The following is a 13,805-nucleotide window of genomic DNA, read 5'->3' on the forward strand; positions in this document are numbered from 1 at the left end:
AGTCTCGATGACGTCGACATCAACGCGACGCTATGCAGACCAACGACTGAAACGTGTGATCGATGTTTCTGGTTCTGTTTTACGGCATAGAGAAGGATTTCAGTTGCTTTGGGATGGTTGGTTTGAAGGTACGACGTGTTGTTGTGTTTTCTCTTTCTTTCCGTGCAGTAAACCCGCAAATTCGTGTTCGCTCTCATACTGAAAGATAATAACATGACCGAAATGTTGTTTACTGACGTCAGTGAAGACTGGTGAGTTTAAAGTGGCCCTAAAATTATTCTCATTTCTGTTTTAGAGGGTTGCGTACATGTCTCTTAGTTGACACAGTGTGTGTATATATATATATATATATATATATATATATATATATATATATATATATATATATATATGCTGTGTAAAAATGCATGACGCTTGCTGTACTCGTCTTGTGTTCATCCAATGAAAGGCTCTCTAGAACTGGGGTGGGGTCTTTCTCTGCAAGACCGATTTGGTGTGCTTTTAGCGGCGCACCTTCCCTTCGTTTTTAGAGGTTGGCGTGACGTGACAGAAATATCGTATCACAATTCTTTAAGGCATTTCTAACGATACACAATATGTATCGTGATGTAGGTTTGCTCACAAAATAATGTCCGTGATACAGTGGTCGAAAATTTTAACGTTAAATCAGCTACTTGAGGTCTACGATATCTTAGAGAAGCATTTTGAGATATAATCTATCATGATATTGATGTTATATCATTGTCTTGCTAAGCCCTATTTCCAACCATCACTTGTTGTAGAAGAATGGTTGGAGTTTGTTTGTTTGTTTATTTATTTATTTAAAAGAGGGTGAGTTGGTGATTATGTGACTTTTTCGGAGTAGTGTTTGACCAATTTTGGGCTGTTAGGTGTCGGAATGTGACTCCATCTTTTTACAGCATCCCTCTTCGCTATCAGTATGAGTAAGCCGTTTTATAATTCAAGGTTTGATCTAAGACAACTTAGATAACTATATACAAATAACAATAATGCTTTAAGCCTACCACTCGGATGCTTCAGATGTCTCCTGGAAAGGACTCTCTGCAGCTGACCACCAGTACACTGTCACCACCGTGTATGGCATAACACCAAAAACAAACATCTACAGTAGGTTATTGTTCTGGTTCAATTGGGCGGACGAAACTGTGTGGGTGAAGGCGTTGGTGAGAAATCCTCAGAGGATGATAAAAGTCTTTTACTCTTCATTAGTTCACTAATCTACTGTCAGGTTTGTTTCAATTCGGTGGGGGGTGTATCATGGGGTATCTTGAACGCTATTGGCTGCCATGTAAATGCAACGTAGCTTATACTTTGACTGTGTTTAGACTGGATTGTATAATTCTGGGCTGTTGATTCATTATCTCATAGATTTAATCCGTTCACTAATGGAGGATGGCTGATCATCAGATCGATGACCCAAAGATTGCCTTCACTTACCTGCGGCCCTCCTGTGTCCTGCTGACCAAAGAGCCTACCCTGTCCAATATAGAGGCTCTGAACGTCCATCTGCATTGTGTTAGCGATGGAGTCCTCCAGCTGCTTCAGGATTATGTCCTCTTCCCTCTCCGCTTTGTCCTCAAGACCCCTGGGGCCAAGCGAGAGGGCGTCGTGCAAGCTGTTATGGACGCCATGACCTATGTTCTGGAAAAGACCTGCATTCAGAACTGGGAATCTCTACGTGAACTCTTTTCTGAGCTTTGCCTTTGCCTCAGCTCTCCAAATGACCCTGGAAAGCCGGCTCCATCAGCAGAGGAGCTGAAGTTAGCGGTGCTACGATGTCTGGATGCTCTCGTGCATTCCGCATACGGAGATGTGGTGTTCAGGATGTATGAGCCTGCGATGCTTCCCGGACTGGGAGCCGCCGTGTCGCTTTTCTTGGCTCTGGCAGAGGAAGAGAAAGCGAGAGGAGTGCAGGCAGCAGCGTTGAAGTGCCTTCTGTCTCTGTTCCTGCAGTGCGATTGTGAACGAACGCACGTAGAACCAGATGAAGAGGAAAGAAATTTGCTTGGAAATACGCTGGCTTCGTTCCTACCAGGAATCACTCGAGCTTTGAGTCATGTGATTAGTGGAGACCTGAGACAAGGGCACATGGTTACGGTGAAAGCCATGAAGGTTTGGTACACCACAGTGGGCCTGGTTATGGACGACAAACAGCTTCAGAACGACAGCGCCACGAGTGCGGAGTCACCTGTGTTGGGTAGGATTGGAGAGTTGGTGGTGAAAAGGACTCCTTCTTGGAGCAAATCCACATCAAAAAGACTTGTGTTGGCGCTGCAGAAAGTGATCTCTTACACCACAGCGCACCAACATTGGAGAGTAAGATTGGAACTGGTCAATCTGTCCGATCGTCTTCTTACTCAGTGCAGCAAATCTTTATCTGAATGCATCGGTCCTCTTCTAGAGGCTTTGGTTGGTGCCGTCAATGATGAGGAACCTCGAGTTAAAGAACGGTGTACGACAGTACTGGCTGAGGTATCTAGAAGAAACCAAGCTACAGGAGGTCAAGCTTTAACCCACATCCTGTCTGAAAACTTGCATAGCTTGGTGTCTTCTCTACCTCGGCTCATGAGAACAACGGACGACAAGCGCAAGCTCTTTATCCTCACTGTCCTCCTGGGGTACCTGAAGATCCTCGGTCCTCAAGTGGATTTGGTCTTGACGTCAGCAGTTCACCTCCAGCGTATCTCCAAAGCGTTAATGCAGGTGCTCGAGTTGGATGTCACAGACGTCAGGATCGTAGAGGAAAGAAGTTTTGCGCCGTTATCCGACTTGGCAACTGATGCTCCCGACGTACAGCACCAGAGGAAATACTTCCTTTATTTTACAGACGACAAGATCTTCTCAGCGTTGAAGCAGGTATGCCAGATGCTGGGTCGTTATGGAAATCTTTATTTACTGGTGGACCATTTCTTGGAGCTCTACAAGGAGTCGTCGGTTTATCGCAAACAAGCCGCTCTGGTGCTCAATGAGGTTATCAGCGGGGCAGCGGGAGTTGGGATGGAAGCAGACATTTTGAGAACAGCTGACCGTTCAGAGACTTCCGGAATAAGCCACGAGGACCTGAAAAGTGCAATCGCTTCCATTATTGAGGAATACATCAGTTTGAATAACTGGCATCTCGCCACTGTAGTGGACGACTCGGATGATGAACAGCAGGAGAAACGTCATTCTGCAGTCCCCTCTATTTTAAGCAGATCTGACGGGAACGGGCACCAACTCGCACCAACCTTCAGTTCCAAAACTCCAACGCTCCACCAGCTGAACAGCAACATTTGGCAGATCTGTATCCAACTGGAAGGGATCGGCTCCCTTGCTTTAGCTCTGGGCTCCGATTTCCACCTGCTTCTGATGACGGCACTCTACCCAGTGCTGGAGAAGGCGGGAGATACTTCGCTGCTTGTCAGCCAATCAGCTCTCAGCACCGTGCATAAGCTTTGCGTGGCTTGCGATTATAGCTCGCCCAAGGAGCTGGTGATCAGCAATGCGGACTACCTGCTGAATGACGTCTCCCTGAACCTGAGCAGACCCAGCGTTCACCCTCATGCCCCACGAGTCCTCGCCGTCATGTTCGCCCATTCGGATGCTGCTCTGCTGCCCCTAGTGGCCGACGTGGTGCAGGACGTGCTCACGGCCCTGGATCTGAGCTATGACCAGAGATCTCGGCAGTTCTGTACAGTCCTGCATTCACTATTGAAGGCTCTGGGTGAGCGGTCTTTTTCTTAGAAAAGTCCTCAAACCTTTAACCTCCCACATATGTCCATAAATCACGTGATGTCTTGTCTTTTACTGCAGTGAGGTGGTTTAACGCCAGCACTACAGGCTGCAGGCAGACTTCCACAGCCAGCACACGCACCCCGACTCCGGAGATGCTGAATCTTCGCCAGTTTCTCTTGGATTACAGAAAGCAGAAGGAGCTGGCGGAGGGGATCGGAGCCGAGGAGGAGGAGGAGTCAAGTGACGCAGGTAAGAGTGATTTATCTACCAATCTATTATGGTTGTCGATCTTATTTATGTGTTTGTTTGTTACTTCGTGTAACAAACAAACAAGGCTGTAACAAACAAACTAATTTAAAAGAGTCATTTTTAAAACATTTGTTTGTTTATGCTGCCTTGTTTGTCTCGTTTGCATATTTATTCATGCTGTCTTATTTAAATGTCTTATTTACAGTCAGGCATTTTGTTTACATCAATAGAAACATCAGAGAGAGCAGATGTAACCCAAGCACGCGGCCCCTGTTTAACATTTCGTGATGTGTGTGCACCACGGTGTTCCTCGGTTTACAGAAGCACCTCGGTCGGAAGCGGCTCCTGAGGTAAAAGAGGAAGAGGAGGGGGAGGAGGAAGGCCCTGACGTGAAACCAGAGCTGCCATTACACGTGTCCATCGCTAAAGACGTGATGGAGCGCTGCGTTCACCTGCTGTCTCACCCCAACATGGGAGTGCGACTGAAGGTGGAGTACAGAACAACTGTTAAAGAACATTCAATTTCTTTCTGTTCAGGTCTAGATTCCGATTGGTCAGAAGGTGTCGATTGATTTTTCTATAAAAGTAGCTCGGACGTGCCGCGACAGTAAATGTAACTGTAAATGGATAAAAAGTATGACGTGTCATTCTTTAATAAATAATAAACTTTATTCACTGGCAAATTGCTGTTATACAAGAGGAATAAGTGTGTGTGTATGTGTGTGTGTGTGTTTGAAGGTGTTGGACATTGTAGAGCTGTGTGTGTCTGTGCTGTGTGAGACGGAGAATGAGCTCTTACCCATGGTGCACCGCTGCTGGCCGGCTCTTCTCCAGCGCCTCACCAATGACGACCCAGTCGCAGTACCCCAAGCTTTCAGGGTACGAAACTGTGTGTGTGTGTGTCTGTGTGGTGATGTTATCGGTACCTGTACACTTATCTCTCTCTCTCTCTCTGCAGGTATTGTGTGTGTTGGGTGAGTCGTGCGGTGACTTCCTGAGGAAGCGAGTGTCTAAAGAGGTCCTGCCCCGACTCACGTTATCACTTTCACGCCAGGCTGAGACGAGCGCTCGCGCCGGTCCCATGTACACTCACACACTTGCGTACAAGCTGCAGCTGGCCGTGCTACAGGGACTCGGACCTCTGTGCGTGCGTCTTGATCTGGGTAAGGCATGGCTTCTGTGAATTTCAGTTCCACTGACGTAGAAGGAGGCGTGGCCTCTGTGAATGTCAGTCACAGTGAGGAGAAGAAGTTTTAGTTTATTTTAGTTTATTAGAAAGCACCTGTAATAGTTTCCCTTGCTGCAGTGATGTCTTCACCCCACTAGATGGCAGACTCGTATCGCAGCTGAAACAAAGCTCAGTACAGCTGCAGTGAACGCTGCCTGTGCATCTCAATGCGAAGCACGACACACACACACACTCGTCCCCCGGGTGTCCCCTCACTCTGGGGCACAGACATCATTGGCTCGCACACTTCAACAAAACACACACAGAGTTAGAGAGTGTAGATAAGATAAGAAGTAGGAGATGAAGATAAGAAGTAGGAGATGAGATGATCAGAAGGCTGTCGAAAGGGAGCGTCTAGCTGAAATGGCCTGGAGCCAACGGAGGAACGAGTTGTTTACCGGAATGGTCCGTAATGAATTTTAATTCTTGACCTCTGGAGACGTCAGCTCTCTTTCAGTGCTTTATTTCGCCAGAGGAAAAGGCAGGAAGGTGCTAAAACACGCCATAATGAGCGGCTGAGATGAGCTGAAGTGGCGCAGACCACCAGGATGCGTGGGAGGCTTTGAAAACTCTGTTTGTGTGTGTGTGTGTGTGTGTGTGTGTGTGTGTGTGTGAGCGTGAATATTCACAGTTTCAGCTCATAATGCTGGGCCTCAACTCAGAGAATACTGAAAGGTTAGAGGCACAAAGAGAGTTGGAGGTTTAAAGAAAGAAAATGAAGGCCGACAGTGAACAATGTTTCCTTTAGCTCAAATTTCGTCCATTAGACACGTTTCGCTTCTTTGCGTTGGCATACGTTGGACACGAAGCTGTGCCGAATCTCGCATGATTCCTCAGAGCAGTCGTATCGTACGGTACGTCTCTTCTGTTCCCATAGAAATTTATCGTGATATAATATAATATGATATGATATGATATATAAAAAGTCAAAAACGTTATAATTCCATGGTCTTAATGTTGTGATGCGTGACGTAGCGTATAGATGAACGTTAACACATGACATGATGTTTTTGTCTTTTTCCTAACCCCTAATTTAGGAAACGCAAACGCTTCAGAGCCCCCCCCCCCCCCCCCCCCCCCCAAGTTTCAGTCTGGAGGAAGACAGTGAGAAATAAGAGAAGTTGGACAGCTGGTTTAGGCCATTAAGCAATTATCATGCTATGAAAATTTAACATGGTCACAGGCCTGGTGAATTGGGATATGACAATCTTTAATTAAATTTGACCGAATGATTAGCACACTCATTATCTAAGTCAGAGATTAATGAGAAGCGTCTCCGCGGGAAAGAGAGTTTTTCAGCACTTTTACGCAGCGAGTTACGCAGCTTGACGCCGCTTTATAACGTGTTTATAAACGTGTAGTAGGTTGTAATAACGTTAACGTAGCATTCCTATCGTTAGTTATTGTTGCATGTAGTCGTTTATTCTGTGTGTCGGTGCGCCACAGAGGACTGGTTTAACGTCAAGCATTAACGTCGATTAGCAGTGTAGGTTCTGTTTATTTCCATGTAAATTCCAATAAAATGGTCAAAATTAGATTTTTTTTAAAGTTTCAATCTCTATACAAGCTAGCACCGTCTAGCAAATAAACAACTGTTTCTTGTTATAATACATATAATTGTGTGTGTTTGCAGTGGACTCGGATCTGGACCGTATCTCTGAGTCCTGTCTCCCCTACCTGAGCTGCAGACAGCCAATCAGATTACAGGAAGCTGGCCTCAGGTAACCTGTTCAAGTCTCCCGACTCAACTTCGTTTCATTTCAGTAGATTTTTTTCTTTTTTCAGACACACACACACACACACACACGCTGCTGTGAGTGAGAGCTGAAGATGAACATATTCCTGTAAGCTGCCTCAGTGCCATTTCGGTATAAGAGGCTGAATATCTGTCGTATTTTTTCGCTAAAACCGGATGACGAGTCGCTGACTCGAGTCAGCGTTCAGTCAGGATGTACACAATGTAATTATATCATTCGGGAATTGTAATATTTATGATGATGTTATTCGAGTTTGCGATTTTGACGTCTCATTTTTTTTTCAGTGTTTTTCAGGGGTGTTAAAAGGTTGATTTCGTGACCAGGGTGCCATTGTGTGCCGTATTTTTACATACATATCATACATATATATAATTTCCCCACAAATATATGTTTTAAGTAAAAGACCTTATAATTCAGGTATAATGCAATAAGGTAAAATATTAATAAAATCACTTTTACTTGAAATATAATCATTAAAGTACTTTTACAAAAAGTAAAACTAAATTAAAACTAAATTTCGACTAGCAGGATGCGAGGATGCGGATGATGTATGTATTTCAGGAAATAGAGTGTACAGTGCAGGAAGTGAGTTATGAACCTGCTACAAGTTTTGTAAAATTTTGTTATATTGGCGTAAATATTTCAGTAGGAAAGGGGGGAAAAGTTTCAAAATGTCACTGTTGGTTGTGAGATGCTAAGCTAAGCGATGCTGTAGATGCCCTGTTAGTAACGCGTTTAGCTAGCTAGCTTCAAATAAAATAAAATTAAATAATTGTAAAGAATTCAATGACTGTTTCAGTATACTATATATTTTACTTTCCTTCACGTGTCACACGTTTTATCTGTGACTACAGTAAAATTGCAAGAAAACAAACATTTAACTAGCGAAAAGGCTGCAAAATCATCTGCAAGAAAAGAAAAAAAAGGTTGTTTTTTTGTCGATCTCCCTGATTGATCTCTGGATCTGTTGTTGTTTCTTCTCCCCTCAGTGTTTTCCGACACCTGATGCAGCTGGACCCGGACTCATGCTGGTTCACCCTGAGCGAGCTGTGCTGTCCCGTAGCGTACGAGCCGCCTCACATGCTCCTGTCTCCTGTTAAGCTGAGCGGGATGGGCCGAGCCCGGAACGAATACACGCACAACGTCTTCACGCTGCTGCAGGAACTCGAGCCGCCCCGGGAAGAGCAAAATCATCTCGACAGTGGCGATTAAAATTGACTGAAGTTGTATTCTGACACTGGAGACTCCTTCCTTAAATGTTCAATAAACACCTCCTTACGTAAAACATCACCATAGCAACAATCACACGTTTAAAAATAAATAAATAAATCAGTCCCTGTGAATGATCTCTTACTATAGAAACGATAGTGTTAATATATAGGACGAGCTCGTTAATATAACGACAGCTTCTGACCAATCAGAATCCAGAATTCAACAGCGCCGTGCCAAAAATAGACTTTAACATCGGGGGAATTCTTGAGACATGCAAAATTTCCGAAAAGTAGTTTGTAACGATACTGCTGTCCTATCACCCTGTGTTAACGTGGCTAGTAACATGTTTAATAATGAATCCACTGAGAAAATTAACGACAACCGGTTATTGTGAGTCGCTGAGCGATGTTAGCAATATTAGCATTTCCAGGTGCCTTCAGTTTCTCAAAACGGCTATACAAGAAGACAAGAGTCTATACAGTGTACTTTGTGTTCACCTGGGAAGCATTTAGCTGTTAGCTAAAGCCTGGGTGACGAAAGAAAGTATGTCGTATGTATAAATACTAATATTTTGTCCAACTGCATGTCCATTTTCTAATAAACATGAGTTCTTTGTGCCTTGTTTATTTATTTCAATCGCACAGCATCACGGTCAGTGTTCAGGGCGACTGGTCGTGTTCGGCGCCCGTGCTCGGCGCCCGTGTGGGCTCTGAGGCGTCTCCTTTTGACATCTTAATGCATATTTTAGCCGCAGGCAAAGAAGCCTGCCTCCTGCACTTTGTGCTAGCGCTTTATCTGCCGCTATTTATCCTGCTGCCAAACCCGACGGCTCGACCATTACTCATAAAGGGCCGCTCGGGCTAGCACGTGCCTCTCGAGCATGACTGATAAGCCTAGCGCTAGCTTCATTACACAGGGGTTCGGCTCAGTGGTATGGTGGCCATGTGACCGATTAACGGCCATTAAGGACAACGAAACGGCTGCCGTGACGTGACAACGGAGGATGTGTCGATTGAGCAGGTGCTGAGGATCGTGAGCATAGGAGTGTCACCCTTCACCTCTGGATTCCTGTGAAGGCTAAACAAACTACACAATGCTTTTGCTTGATGTCTGAAAATAATCCACTCCAGAGTGCTAGCTATACACTAACAGTTATATCAACCACTCATTTCAAATTTAGTCCAAATCGACAGTATGCTCTAATCCGAGACTACACGGTTCCAGTGGATTCCCCGCACCACTTTATTTATTTCCACCGTACATATGCAGGATAAAATAAATGAGGCCCCTGAAGGAATTTTTTTTTTATAACCAGTGTGAAGGCAGATTAAGCACATACTCTGCTACTGGAGATACAGCACTAGCTCTAATCCATCTTAATTGATCCAGCTGATTAAGGTCTACAGGAACATCAGAGCCAGTAGAGTTGGCCATTAATTCTGTACACTCATTTCTAACAGCTAGCAAATGAAGCCTGTGGCCTTATCGGAGCATGGATGCCTAGTTAAATAAAATCTCCGCTGTTCTGAGAAATGTCCAACCATGCTAATCCTTTCTAACAAGACCGAGTCATTAGTTTTGAGTGTTGCCACGATGTACTGACTTACACAATGGCTACGTGTTGATGAGTAGCTAGCTACAAGTAGTGATTTGATGCCCTATTTGAAATATTTATGTAGGGTTTTTTTTTTTTTCATGAATTTTTCCCCCTCTCCAAGTAGCAATGTAGTGTGACAGAAATAGCCAGCTAGACATTCCCACAAACACCCTGAAGAGTTGAATTAGCCCTCTATGCATCTCTCATTTTAAGGCTTCTTACTAAGAGTGGCTCACAAATAAATAAATAAATGTGTGTGTGTGTGTGTGTGTGTGTGTGTGTGTGTGTGTGTATATATATATATATATATATATATATATATATATATATATATATATATATATATATATAAACTGTAAAACTTTATATATGAACAAATTAAATTTATATATATATATATATATATATATATATATATATATATATATATATATATATATATATATATATATATAGCTTTACGAGTAGCTTTACGAGTAGCAGAGTAGCTTTAGTTTAGTTAGCTACTTTTTCTGACTAGCTTTTAGTATAGCCAGCTGCAGGGTTATTTATCTGTAGCTTAGCTATTTTATATTACAACTAGCTTGTAGCTTGAGTTAGTTACAACTGCAAAATAGCTTCCCCAACACTGTTGTCAGTTTACAAATGTAACATGGTTATGTAATAAGATGTAATGTTAATTATGCCTTGGTTTTCTGTCAGGCTTTAGAGAAGTGCTCTTTTTAGCTAGCAGGCTGTTAGATAGCACAATTTAGATACATAATCTGTGATGAATAGCCTAATTATGCTATTATAATGCTTTTACACTGGATGATATGTGTTAGAATGAATTTTATGGTAAAGATTAAATTTTTTTTATCGTTGGAAAAAATAAGAGGATTTTGGGTCGTCCTGAGATTATTCGATTCAGGAGTGAATGTACGCAGAGGTGCTAACATTGCTAATCAGACATTTCTAGCAGACAAACCATAGCATATGTCTGTAGACAGGACAGCGGCATGCTAACAACATAAATGATTAACAGCGCATTTCTATGTTGTGATTTTACCGAGCAAAGAAACGCAGCCCCGCCCTTTTGTTTTCTACTGCCTTACAACACTTGAGGTGAATTCATGGACAACATCCACATTGAAAAGTTGGAATGAAGTGAAAGTAACAGCTACCAGAAAGAAATACGCGTCTTTCACATCCCCACGTCCTGCATCCTTTCCCCTTCACCGAGTTTGTTTTTATTTATTTATTTATTTGACCACACGAGAAAGCAGAAAAGCGTCGTTTTCAAGTGTCTCCCATATTGTCATAGTTAAAAATCTGTAAATATTGGCACCTCCGTAGCATACAGCCATCTTCAGCTAGTTAGTTTTTGACACTAGATTTCTTAGTTTTAATTCCATGTGTAAGAACAGATTACAGACTGTTCTGCTTTGGTTTTTTTTTTACTGGCCTGTACTTCCAATTTTCATGAATTTGAAATTTGAATAAGAAAAACATGCGTAAATTTTCAATTGAAATGTATTGTTTTGTTTAGTTTTTTTCATTTTATTTATTTATTCAACCAACTTTGAACATGCAATAAATGTCTTTTAAAAAAAAAACACAATTTCAGAAACTCTGTGTATAATGTTTTTTTTTATTTGATAAAAGCATACATTTAAGATGAAACCAACACTTTAGAGGATATTCAAACATGTAACGTTTTTACATTTATCTCTTACAAAACCAAAAAGCATTAAAAAAAAAAAAAAATCCAGAAATGAAGGCTTCATATATAGCTATACATTAAAATCATTGACCAAGAACAGAAAAACTGAATATTTTACAATATCCTGAACATCCACATCCAGTCAGCTCCCAGGGTCTGAGCCATAGCTGAAACGCTTTAATAATTGAAAACTCTATTTTATTTACCGTCTGAGTGCATGATTAGGGGTTATAGGGGTCATGTGGATAAAAGTGCAACTAATAAAGTGACAGCAAGGAAAGTTTTGGCACCCTCTGGCCCACATCATATTTACACACTGAATAAAACACGACACAATATAAAGGTTTGTGCGCGTGGTCCAGCGTCAAGTCACATATCAAGTCAAGTTATTTATTTATTTATTTATTTATTTTCCAGCCCAAGCATTCGCAAAAAAGTGCACGCCTACTTCAGTTGTCAAATGACTGGTGTGGAAAAGTGTAAAAATAGTGGACAATAGTGGAATTATAAGCGTTAATAAGATATGAACTCATTTGCCATGTAAATACACTCTCTGCCATTTTATTAGGTATGCTGTCGACGCTGGTGCACGTCACACTACTCCATCACTGTGGACTTATTTTCCATCAAACAATACGTCCCCAAAGTGCTGCGTTGTTGTTATTTGGATCGAACTGACAATGTTTTCTAAACGAATACAAATACGAGATACTAAGGGGGCGGGGGGGAGGGGGGTGTTGACACACGCTATTTTTTTCTGTTGAGAATAGATGACCGTCAGGACTGGGATCACAAAAGAAGTTCCAAAAAAATACGTAAGGCACATTCATTAACATTAACATGAACGTGCAACAGCCTGGTCAAGTTCACGCTGGTTTAAATAGGGTACTAGTTCGCTTGTATTTTAGGAGCCGAGTAAATTTTCTAGAAATGATCATCAAAAACCACAAAAAATAAAATAAAATAAATCCCTCCTTCGTATAGATGAGTTTGGACCTGGAGTGATGTAGCTGAGGTTGAGGAACTGTCAGAGCCAAAATTCACACACCACACTGGCATTTCTATTTCTGAGTTCAATCCACATCCACCTCGAGTTTAAATCCGAATACAGAGAGGAGCACGACACAGATACACATCAGGTAATACAGGATCCTGATCACCCAGTCTTTTTTTTTTTTTTTTTAAACAATCCGCTGACTCTCCATCATCTCTGACATCTTAGCGAGTGAAAATATCTCAAATATCGTCAACTTTATCCAGTATTTCCTGTTATACGATTACAATCAACCAGATCTATAAAAAGTATTGAACCTATTTCTAGAAGCTATGTTTTACTGATTTCAAGCTTGATCTATTGGCTAATTTGACACATTTATTTCTAGAATGAATCGGTGGTCTGCCAACAGAAGAAGATGATGCTCACCAAACATCTACAAAACAAGCTGAATAATCTTATCTTTGATCAGTAATAATCTCATAATAAGAAATAGGTGATAAATTCCCGCCCACGTTCGAGAAACCTTCACCCGCTAAGACGTGTGCGGATCCAAAGTTAGGCTTTTGGAAAGATTCGCAGACATTTGTAGGAGTCTGTCGTTATTTCGACATGGCACGCTTTCTCCCAGCTGTCCTGTGAATGAATGTATTAAAGCAAAACAACAACAACAACGGTGAAGCAGAATAAAATCTGTTCTGTCTGTTTCTGTCTTTCAAGTTTCAAAGCGAAAACAGCGAACGTCGTAAGAAACATTTCGCGACATGCACCAGCTCATCTGAAAGAACATTTACTTTTGCTTTATACAATAATATACACGGTGTATTAAGATCTGGGGAGGAAAGCTATAGGTAAACAGATTAGGGTGTTGGACCGTAGTGTGTGTGTGTGCGTGTGTGAGGCCCTAAAGTGCACAGCTCTCTGTGCAGTCAGTGTTGGTGTCATCGGCGGCCCTCTTCCTGAGCTCCCTGCCCGCTTTGTGGTGCCCGTGCTGGGATGTTGGTTGGTGTTTTTGAGACTCCGCTGCCCCCCGGTGGTGTGGAGATGTGGCGTCAGTTTCGTCCCGTTCCACCTGCAGGTAGGCGCGCACGCGGTGGTGCCGAGGCCGGGTGTCGCTGAAGTCGATGACGCGGCATTCGTACGTGCCCTCATCAGACGGCTTCACGCTGGACAGGCGCAGCTTGTGGGAGATGTTGCTGCCGGCCACTTTCACCACCTGGAGGAGACGGTCAGAAGGGGGGACAGTTGATTATTGTCCAATTTTACTGACATATTTTTAACAAGAAAAAAAAAATAGACAGGTCAAACATTATTCAGTGACATGAAAAAAA

General features: G+C 42.6%; 2 protein-coding genes across 3 annotated transcripts in view; one reads left to right on the forward strand and one right to left on the reverse strand.

Moving 5' to 3' along the window:
* Positions 1 to 9: 9 nt before the first annotated feature.
* tti1 (TELO2 interacting protein 1) lies at positions 10 to 8,798 on the forward strand. Of its 2 annotated transcripts, none has more exons than XM_017487550.3 (8): positions 10 to 128; positions 1,390 to 3,724; positions 3,814 to 3,984; positions 4,306 to 4,472; positions 4,723 to 4,863; positions 4,943 to 5,147; positions 6,846 to 6,933; positions 7,959 to 8,798. In XM_017487550.3, the coding sequence occupies exons 2-8, from the start codon at positions 1,414 to 1,416 to the stop codon at positions 8,179 to 8,181; spliced, it is 3,306 nt and encodes a 1,101-aa protein (XP_017343039.3). In that variant the 5' UTR covers positions 10 to 128; positions 1,390 to 1,413; the 3' UTR covers positions 8,182 to 8,798. The 2 variants fall into 2 exon arrangements, with proteins under 2 accessions (XP_017343039.3, XP_053542489.1); XM_053686514.1 differs by having other exon boundaries at positions 117 to 251.
* Positions 8,799 to 11,388: 2,590 nt separating this feature from the next.
* Positions 11,389 to 13,805, reverse strand: part of LOC108276224 (V-set and transmembrane domain-containing protein 2-like protein) — a 41,192-nt gene continuing 38,775 nt past the window's right edge. Inside the window, exon 5 of the mRNA XM_053686518.1 lies at positions 11,389 to 13,690. Coding sequence (XP_053542493.1) covers positions 13,379 to 13,690 — 312 coding nt within the window. The 3' untranslated portion in view covers positions 11,389 to 13,378. The remainder of the gene's footprint in view (positions 13,691 to 13,805) is intronic.

Source organism: Ictalurus punctatus, chromosome 15 (assembly GCF_001660625.3).
Source record: "Ictalurus punctatus breed USDA103 chromosome 15, Coco_2.0, whole genome shotgun sequence".
In the NCBI taxonomy this organism is placed as follows: Eukaryota; Metazoa; Chordata; class Actinopteri; order Siluriformes; family Ictaluridae; genus Ictalurus; species Ictalurus punctatus.

Coding starts and splice junctions, on each gene's coding strand:
- tti1 (XM_017487550.3), top strand. CDS start 1,414: ATGGCTGATCATCAGATCGATGACCCAAAGATTGCCTTCACTTACCTG. Junction 3,725..3,813: donor TTCACTATTGAAGGCTCTGG/GTGAGCGGTCTT, acceptor CTTTTACTGCAG/TGAGGTGGTTTAACGCCAGC. Junction 6,934..7,958: donor TTACAGGAAGCTGGCCTCAG/GTAACCTGTTCA, acceptor TTCTCCCCTCAG/TGTTTTCCGACACCTGATGC.